The sequence below is a fragment of the Vespa mandarinia genome, chromosome 16 (assembly GCF_050613455.1).
Source record: "Vespa mandarinia isolate Hongniang chromosome 16, ASM5061345v1, whole genome shotgun sequence".
NCBI classification, from domain to species: domain Eukaryota; kingdom Metazoa; phylum Arthropoda; class Insecta; order Hymenoptera; family Vespidae; genus Vespa; species Vespa mandarinia.
Genome location: NC_140825.1, coordinates 4,076,687 through 4,086,388, shown reverse-complemented (window position 1 = coordinate 4,086,388; position 9,702 = coordinate 4,076,687). Strand labels below are relative to the sequence as shown.

At 30.7% G+C, this 9,702-nt stretch overlaps 2 protein-coding genes across 2 annotated transcripts; both read left to right on the top strand.

Annotated features, from left to right (window-relative positions):
- The first annotated feature begins 1,724 nt into the window (after positions 1-1,724).
- Positions 1,725-3,990, top strand: Hacd2 (3-hydroxyacyl-CoA dehydratase 2). The gene is made up of 5 exons (XM_035867796.2): positions 1,725-1,987; positions 2,075-2,191; positions 2,277-2,511; positions 2,590-2,694; positions 2,776-3,990. The coding sequence occupies exons 1-5, from the start codon at positions 1,904-1,906 to the stop codon at positions 3,339-3,341; spliced, it is 1,107 nt and encodes a 368-aa protein (XP_035723689.2). The 5' UTR covers positions 1,725-1,903; the 3' UTR covers positions 3,342-3,990.
- Positions 3,991-4,156: 166 nt separating this feature from the next.
- Positions 4,157-6,646, top strand: LOC118442332 (inactive CLIP domain-containing serine protease A3). The gene is made up of 7 exons (XM_035867797.2): positions 4,157-4,744; positions 4,849-4,940; positions 5,053-5,285; positions 5,351-5,581; positions 5,669-5,870; positions 5,952-6,123; positions 6,276-6,646. The coding sequence occupies exons 1-6, from the start codon at positions 4,630-4,632 to the stop codon at positions 6,111-6,113; spliced, it is 1,035 nt and encodes a 344-aa protein (XP_035723690.1). The 5' UTR covers positions 4,157-4,629; the 3' UTR covers positions 6,114-6,123; positions 6,276-6,646.
- Positions 6,647-9,702: the final 3,056 nt, after the last annotated feature.

Here is a 9,702-nt window from a genome sequence, read left to right as displayed (position 1 = left end):
AAATCTATTGGAAATAACGTCCATTGGACTCAAGCGAGGATGGCAAAAAAATTTCAAGAGAGAAATATATTATATATATGTATAAATATATATATTATATATATGTATAAATATATATATATATAAATATATATATAAATACATATATATAAAATTTATGTATGTATATATATATATGTGTGTGTGCGTGTGCGCGTGAATTGTGCTATTTTCGCAAGGATAGTTTGCAGCAAAAATTTAACAACGTCGTTGCTTTCTAAAGATCTTTTTACATTCGTAAGAGCAATTATAGATCGATTTCTAATGATCTGATCTGAAAATTTTCGATCATTCTATGATATGAAAATTTTCAATCATTCTATAATCTGAAAAAGATCTTCGCTCATAATGTCGCAATGCTATGTGCTTCAATACCATCTTTTGAAGCACACTTTGTTGATACATTTTAATAACGCGTAGTGTAAAAAATTCGCCGAGATTAAATCGTTGCATTGTAAACAGTACCATTGTAATCGTCCATGCTTGTGCTATCGCGATTGATTTCAATTTATTTATATTTAATCGTCATACAATGATGCAAAGATGATAAAGAGGCAAACATTACTATACCGTCATTAATAATTTTCACTGATTCATAATCCCTTTGTACTTCTTATACTGCAAACTATCGCTTTTTCTTAGCTGATCGATCGAATATATATTGAAAACAAAAAAAAAACAAAGATATATAAATAAAATGACCTGTATTATTTATTAGACATTTCCTATTTTCTTATTTTATTATATGTTAAAAATATGACTAAATTTATAAATGTATTGTAATAAAGATAATTTTGTAAACATTCTGTTACCGCGATTTGAAGCTTTAATAAATATAATCAATGTTGTTTTTAATTGATAAATGAATAAAAAATATTAACGACTAATAGTCATTCGATGATTAAATTGGTATTTTAATTTGACCTTTCATCAAGAAAATACAAAATTAAATATGTTCTTATGAAATCTAGGCATTACCTATTTACGTAACAAACAAGCAAATTATCGCTACTTCACGCGACAAACATATCCAATTTTAGCATAATATGGAAATCAGTAGTGAAGGTACGAATTTCTTCTTTTTTGTCGCCAATTTCTAGGAGAGCCACAATACAAAACTTTTTTGTCGAAAACAGCATTTATGCACTGAAAAAATTCTAATTTCTTTATTACTCTCATTGTTTCTTATTTGTTTTTATACTTACTATTTATTTTTTTTTTTTTTTATAGGTTAAACACTATATTATCTATTGTATTAACGCGTCTATTGTAACGCCATTATTCTAATAAATTTCAGAATTCAAGACATGCATCAGTAATTTTCTTTCCACTTTTATAATATTTCTATTATCTTTTATATATTATTTTTTATCTCTTATTTATTTATTTATTTATTTGATCGCAAATAATATATATATCGTGGTAATATACGTTTAAATACACTTTTGGATATTTATATAAGTAACTAAAAAAGAAACAAAAATAATATAAAAAGTTTGTACAATTAACTAACACTTTTCAATTATTTTCTCTTAAAGTAATATAACTTGTTATATCATTTTCATTTTGCTTTTGTTAGATGTTATTATTCTTTTTACTGCACACAACAATTTTTCTCAATCTATATAGTCTCATAGTTCATATTTTCCCCATACTTGTCGTTGAAATCACAGAAAACAGAAGTACCAACTTTCATTAGAAAAACTTTATGTACAACGAGAGTACATGTATGAATCGACAAATATAATTTACTTTGAGTTTTATACTTAGCGTTATCAAGTAATTAGTAAAATTTGTTACGCTCCTTTTTTTTTTGTTTTTGAATTAAAAAATTATAATTTTGCTGTTATAAGAAAATGTCAAAATGACAGAAACATACAATCCATTCGTATATTGGGCTCAAACTGAGAATCAGATTACATTAAAAGTCGATTTGGCTGACGTCAAGGTATACAAGTCATTGTCAATATAAAAGTTCATATATATATATATATATTTTAGTAATAATTATTAACATTATTAATATGTTTTATAGGATATTAATATTAATTTGCAAGAAAAGAAGTTGCAAATAAGTGCATACGGTCAAGGTGCAAGAGGGTGCAATAATTATGGATTTAGTATTAACTTTCATGAACTTGTTAATCCTGATGTATGTTTAACTATAAGATGCAATCATAATTGATGATATTTTATAAGTTATAATCCTTTATATGTATAATGATTGTACCTTGTAGGAAAGCAATTACAAAGTGATTGATCGTCAGATAGATTTTACATTGAAAAAACAATGTTGTGGATGGTGGCCACGATTGACTAGTCAACCACAAAAACCACCATGGCTTAAAATAGATTTTGATAAATGGAAAAGTGAAGATATGGATGATAATGAGTATGAGAAGCGAGATGTTTCTACCGATTATCCTGATATGTATGATAAATTACATAAAGAAGAACTTGGATATAGGAAAGGTAGAAATATTATGTAGAAATTAATATCAATACTTATCCTAATACATTATATTAATTTGAATAATTTTTATATAACAGAGGATTTTAAGAAGGTATACTTAATCATCTACAACTTATGTCAATTTGTCGGATTTCTTTATATTCTTGTCGTTATGGGCGTGAAATATTCTCGTGATGGACCAGGTTAGCAATTACTATATCGTATCAATCTTTAGACATAATATTCTTTCCCAATCTCAATCATAACTATATTATTAATTGCAGCTTCTATGAAACATACGTACGCTACTGTTGGAAATCCAATGAAATTTATACAGTTGCTACAATTTTTAGAAGTTATGCATCCTTTATTTGGTTATACCAAAGGTAGCATAATGATACCTCTCTTACAAATAGGAGGCAGATCATTTGTATTATTTTGCATGATAGAAGGAGAATCACGTATGCAAACTAAACCAGTTGTGTTTTATCTCTTTATTGTATGGAGCGCAGTAGAAGTAATCAGATATTTATATTATATTACACAATTATTGAATGTAGATATTTATTTCTTAATGTGGTTAAGGTATACAGTATGGATACCATTGTTTCCATTAGGTATAATATGCGAAGGTATTATAATTTTGCGTAACATTCCATATTTTGAAGAAACACAACGTTTTACCATATCGTTACCAAATTCGTTCAATTTTTCTCTTCATTTTCCGACTTTCTTGCGAATTTATTTATTATTATTATGTATACCTGGTATTTACACAATGATGTCGCATATGAATCATGCTCGTTATAAAAAACTTGGGAAATCTAATATAAAAAGGAAATACACATAACTTCATTTTACATAGTATATAAATATAACTTAAAATAATAGCCAAAGATAATATTATTTTTAGTATAATATATACTATAATATAATTTTTCTTATTTTTTTTTTTTCATGTAAAGGACATATATTAATTATTATGTGACATTTACTGTGACTATTAGCAAAATATATTTCTATATTTCTTCTTATACAGTAGATCAATACTATGTAGATCAATATTTAATTATCAATCTAATTAATTAACTATTAAACTTTTATTTAGGCTAATGTCTATCATATGATATAATTAAATTGAGATCACGTTGTGAAATAATATTTATGTCTACATATTTTTATTTGACTTTTTTTATCATTATTATTATTATTATTATTATTTAAAATTAATCAAAATAATAAGCCAAGATGAAAATAATTCTACGAAATAGTTAGTCAATGATTAAAATTCGTACATTGATTAACTACATTGTAGACATGCCGTGATTCATTGACAAATTATTCTTTAGGATCTTTCCCATTGATTAATTATTTTCTAGATATTTCGTAACTCATTGATGAAATTCTCCTGAATAAATGTATAATAATAAATTAAAATTCTATCAAAAAAGATTTAAATTTATTCGATGAGCACACCATGTACGCATGCACACATACATATATACATACATATATATATATATATATATATATATATATATACATCTTTAGGAAATTACATGTATAAATATTATTTTTGGAATTGCAAATTTGCGAACACGTATTTTGTATTTATCAAATCATAAATCTGAAGTAATAATGCTGTAATAAAATCACAAATGAGTCATCTTCGTTGGAAATACCAGATTATTGACCTCGCTTTAATTTCTAATGAAATATGATTAACGTAACAACATGTATTCACAGATCTCTCATTAGTAATAATCTGTTCAGGAAATTCTGCAATAGATGATGATCTATAACTATTATTATTATGCATAAGTGTAGCAGATGACAATGATGAATATAATTGTAAAAGGAAGTAATTTATTTATAGGATTGTAATGTCACACTTTATAAATAGTATGTACTCATTGTTATGAGGAAAAAACTCTCGTTAGAGACTTTTGACACGCTTGGGTATTTCATTTAATGTATTTTTTTCAAAATGATAACAAAAGAAAATATGAATATAGGGTGCATAATGCGTATAATACATTGTATATATAAATCTGAATGGGAGCGCAAAAGTTAGTTTTTCTATCGTTCGTTGTATCGATAAGTAGCGACGCAGTTTATTTCTTTTCCCTATCTGCAAAATGTATAACTTTTTTTATATATTAACGATTATGTGCTTTATACAAAAATATGCTAAAGCACAAACTAATACAATTGTTTTTGATGGTACTACGACTGCTAATACTTTAGCACCAAGTATGTATCAATTGCTTAAATTAATTTTAATTATTAATGCTTAACAATTAACTCGTAGAATTATTTCGAATCAATGCATAATCGTATTCTGATTAATATTTTAGCTAGTACTACATCTGCAGGATGTAGATGTGTACCTGCAGGCACTTGTGATGTTGGTGGTAGTAATGGTATTGATATAAGAATTGTAAACACGGTACGAATATATTCATTTCATGTAATTTATTATACAGCATATCTTTATACATACATATATATATATATTTTTTTTTTCTTAGCTTTATTATTATGTTTATTTCATTGTACAGGGTGTAACTTGTTCAGCAGGCTTAATATATTGTTGTACATCAGGAAATATAATTGATACTAGTTGTGGAATAAGAAAAATAACTCTTACTGCTCAACCAGAAGGAGTTGCTAGTTACGGAGAATATCCTTGGCAAGCAGCACTTTTAACATCAAGTAATTCATATATTGGATCAGGAGCTCTTATTAATGCCAATCATGTTCTTACTGTGGCACATAAAGTAACTCCTTACTTGTAAGTGTGACATTACATTTGTTTTTGCATCAAAAACATAAATACTTTATGTGTATTTCTCATAGGACTGGGGGTCTTAAAGTAAGATTAGGTGAATGGAATGGACAAAGTTCTTCAGAAACTTATCCTTATAGAGAATACAATGCACAAAAAATATTTGTACATCAATCTTATGACTCAAAGAATCTTCAGAATGATATAGCAGTTATTAGATTAAGCTCGTCTGTACCTATTGCAAGTAGTCCAAATATTAATACTGTATGTCTTCCTACTTCAGTACCAGCTGCACCAACAAGGTATATTTATTAAGTCTTGATGATAATAAGTATATGAAATTGAAATTGATTATTTCCTAATATATTAATGTATTAATATTTTTAAAGATGTTGGGTATCAGGTTGGGGAAAGAATGCATTTGGTAATAGTGGTAGTTATCAGAATACACTCAAAGAAGTTGATGTACCCATAGTAAATCAAAATAATTGTGAAACTTCTCTTCGTACTACTAAAGTAGGACAGTTCTTTACCCTCGACAGAAATAGCTTTATATGTGCAGGAGGAGAATCAGGAAAAGATGCGTGCACGGTAGAGAACTCAAAATTAAATTTTTACGTACTTTTATTGCATAATAATTAAAATCATTAGACATAATATATAATTTCATAGGGAGATGGAGGTGCACCATTGGTGTGTCAGTCAGGTAATCAGTGGCAGATTATTGGAATGGTAACATGGGGTATTGGTTGTGCCACTAATGGAATTCCAGGTGTATACGTCAATGTGATTAATTATATTTCGTGGATAAATGAAAAATTGACTCAGTCATAAACCACAGTTTGTAAGTAATGTGCTAATTCGTGAAATTAATTGATTAAAATATATTAATGAACTTTTAATATACTTTAATAGTATATACAATTGCCAACTTTAGGTAATAATTTTATATAGGGGTTTACATTTTTCAAATAATGTAATTCTTTAACTTTACAGAATCAAATTATCGACCTCAGAGATTACCGACGTTACCTCACATGATTAAAAAACAACAATGTTTCTTTGTTTACTAGTAGATGGCATATAATTTGATGTCCACAATGTGCTGCCATCTTTCTATCTTGATGGAACTAAATAGTTAAAAAACATTAATTAAAACGATCATATGTTTTCTATCAATTTTTATAAATGATCATATGTTTTCTGTCAATTGTTTATGTGTTTTACGTGAATCATTTATAAATGATTATATTTTTATTATTTTTTGTCAATTTATTTATATCACTATAGAAGTAAAAATAATGTAATATTTAAAATAAAAATCGTGTAGAAACTAAATGGGATAATAAAGTGTGAACTAAAAAGAGACGAAAAGAAAGGAAAGGAAAGGAAAAGAGAATGAAAGTAAAGAAAAAAAAAAAAAAAAAAAAGAAAGGAAAGAAAGAAATCTGCATTAAAAATTATTCAGAAAATATTAAATTAACGAATGATAAATACCAAGAATAAAGTAAATAACTAACAAATTTAACATTTCATATTCATTGAAAAAGAAAATGAAAATTCTCCGAAGGAGTAAAGTATTATTCGATCGATTGGGATCTGTTACTATCGCATATTTCGATTTTCTGTACACTGATTCCCTCTCACAGTGCACGTGTCAGTCCGTTTAGAATCTCGTATTGGTGGATTGGTACGCGCGGTATGCGGTGTGTGGTGGTTGTTGAAGAGTAGTGGGGAGTGCGGGTGGGAGTGTAAAAAGGGGAAGGGGAGGGTAGGCGTCGACCGTCTCGACGAGTAGGAGGAGTGTCGTAGCCGCAAACGTAGGTAGCTTGAGGTGGCTTGAGTGAAACGCGGGCGTCACGACGACGTCGGCGTCGTTGCTTCAACTCCTGCGATTCCTTCAGCGGCCATATTGCCATCTACCTGGGGCGGAGCACTTGACTCCCTCTTTCTCTTTCTCTTTCTCTTTCTCCTTCTCTCTTTCTTCTCCCACTCCCTCACGAGATTTCGTTTTCCTCTTCTTCCTCTTTCTTTTCCTTTCCTCTTCTTCTCACTCACTCACTCACTCACTCACTCACACTCTCTCTCTCTCTCTCTCTCTCTCTCTCTCTCTCTCACCTTTCTTTTTCTTTGACTTCTTCTTTTTCTTTTTCTTCCTTCTAAAGGGGCTCACTGCGTTTATAGACTGCAGGTTGCGCTCGAACTACACCTGTGATCGTTCGCGTAACGACCCACCCTGACTCCCCTTTATCTTTTATTTCTTTTCTTTCATTCTTTTTCTTTTTTCTTTTCGTTTTCTTTTCTTCTTTCTTCCTTTCTTTCTTTCTTTTTCTTCTTAACCGGATGGACTTTTGTCGGTGTACCTCTCTATGTGTACCGAGGAAACATCGTCTCTCGTTTGGTCATCGAGGAGATAACGTTGGATTTGTTTTAGTCACGATCCATCTTTCTTTCTTAATCATTTTTCTAAGTGATCGATAGATAATTATAAATATAATAATAATACTTTATATATGTATTTTATATATTGAGAATGAATGAAATCGATGATAATTTATGAACATGATTATAATGTATTTATATATTTTTATTTAAATGAAAATCAAATGGATCAATTTTAATGGCATTTCAATGGTGTTAATGTTAAATTGTAATGTAGTATCTTGTATCGCAAATTATATCTTTTTTGAAATTTGTTATTAACATTACGTCGAACGTACTTTTCCTTTTACGTACAATCTTTTGACTCGGCGAGATGTCCGTTGATTTACGACGAGTTACAACATCACGACGACGGTAATGTCGGCGACTACGTTCTTTTAGTATGTATTTCGTTTTACGATTAGGCGAACCGCCAGTGTAATTGCCAGTTTTGTCTTTAACGCTCGTCGTGCGCCGATGTTATTCCACTTGCATATACGCATCAGATGTCCCATAGATCATTCCGCGCTAAAATTACTTTCTATCGTAAGTCGTAATAATTACGATGGGACTCGTGAGAACGAGTACGTGTACGTACGTACGTACATTTCTCTCCGTACCTGTGCAAAAAACTAGTGATGTTCGAATTAGTTCGTCGATTTTTTGTTTTTTTTCTGTTTTTTTTTTTTTTTTTTTTTTTTCATTATTAAAGAAATATTAATATCAATACATATTTGTAATGGTAGAATTAATTTTATCGAAATACACATTGATACCTTTAATTATCTTTCCCACTTAAATTCTTTCCCATAGGTATAAATGTTTTCATTTGGATGTTTAAAATCGAAATTCCTCTAATCATGTTAAACTTAGATAAGCGTATGGACATGGTATGAAAATGTTAAAAAAAAAAGATCGAGGAATGAGGTTCGCGGTCAAACTGGGCGGTATCGTATTTCTCGTAAATCATTTTTGTCGACGTTACGTTCATCGAAGTCACACGCGAGTCCGTTAGTCCAACGCGGCAAGGAATCGACGGTGAGCGTTATCGTCTCGTGGCAACGTGCAATTACTCGCCGGTGGCCGATACCCACGTCGAGTTTATTTTTCGTAAAAATGTTTACATCAGTCGATCGAATCCGTGGCTGACTCGAGAGCGCGAGGCTGCCCAAACATCGACGAGTCTTGTTTACACCGCGAGTATTTATGGGATACGGTCCGCCCACGAGAGAAGAGAGAGAGAGAGCGAGAGAGAGAGAGAGAGAGAGAGAGAGAGAGAGAGAGAGAGAGAGAGAGAGAGAGAGAGATGGTCGTTTTCGGAATTCGGAGCATCCCTGCAGCGAGAGAAGTTCGAAACAGACTCTCTCTCTCTCTCTTTCTCTCATTCCGTTGAGTTGACCCTCCTGGATATGCTTAACCATGGAATGTTCCCAGCTTGATCCTCAGAATCCTGAAACTCGACCGATCTCTTTCCTATCTGGTAACATCCGTCGAGGGACGCGATTAAACTTACTTTCCCGCGCTTTATCCTTCGAAGGGATGACGTATGTTCGCCGAAAGAGAAAGGATCTTTTTTCCTTTAAATCCTCCTTTAAAAAAATCATACAAATGTATATCGTTCTACGATCTTTCCTGATTAATCTCTCGTTAGGGAAGACAATTTTTATCGTTAATTTTGATCAATCAAATTTTATCTCGATTTCGCATCGACGAACCCGATGGTAGATCGATACCATCCATCGTGAGAAAAGAATGAAAGAACAAAAAAAAAGAAGAAAGAGAGAGAGAGAGAGAGAGAGAGAGAGGGAAGACGTCCATTTTCACCGTCATGAATCACATGATATGATTTTGAATAGGCGCGAATGACATAAGTCAAAATGAGGATTTTGACGGTACACAGGAATAGGCAGGTATCCTTTAGCAGGATACGCCAATCTGCCACGATGAGGACGAACACGAGATGATTTATATAGAAGTTAATGGCTCGAAGGTCGGCTCTTGT

Coding starts and splice junctions, on each gene's coding strand:
- Hacd2 (XM_035867796.2), top strand. CDS start 1,904: ATGACAGAAACATACAATCCATTCGTATATTGGGCTCAAACTGAGAAT. Junction 2,192..2,276: donor ATGAACTTGTTAATCCTGAT/GTATGTTTAACT, acceptor TGTACCTTGTAG/GAAAGCAATTACAAAGTGAT. Junction 2,512..2,589: donor AGAACTTGGATATAGGAAAG/GTAGAAATATTA, acceptor TTTATATAACAG/AGGATTTTAAGAAGGTATAC.
- LOC118442332 (XM_035867797.2), top strand. CDS start 4,630: ATGTATAACTTTTTTTATATATTAACGATTATGTGCTTTATACAAAAA. Junction 4,941..5,052: donor ATATAAGAATTGTAAACACG/GTACGAATATAT, acceptor TTCATTGTACAG/GGTGTAACTTGTTCAGCAGG. Junction 5,286..5,350: donor CATAAAGTAACTCCTTACTT/GTAAGTGTGACA, acceptor TATTTCTCATAG/GACTGGGGGTCTTAAAGTAA.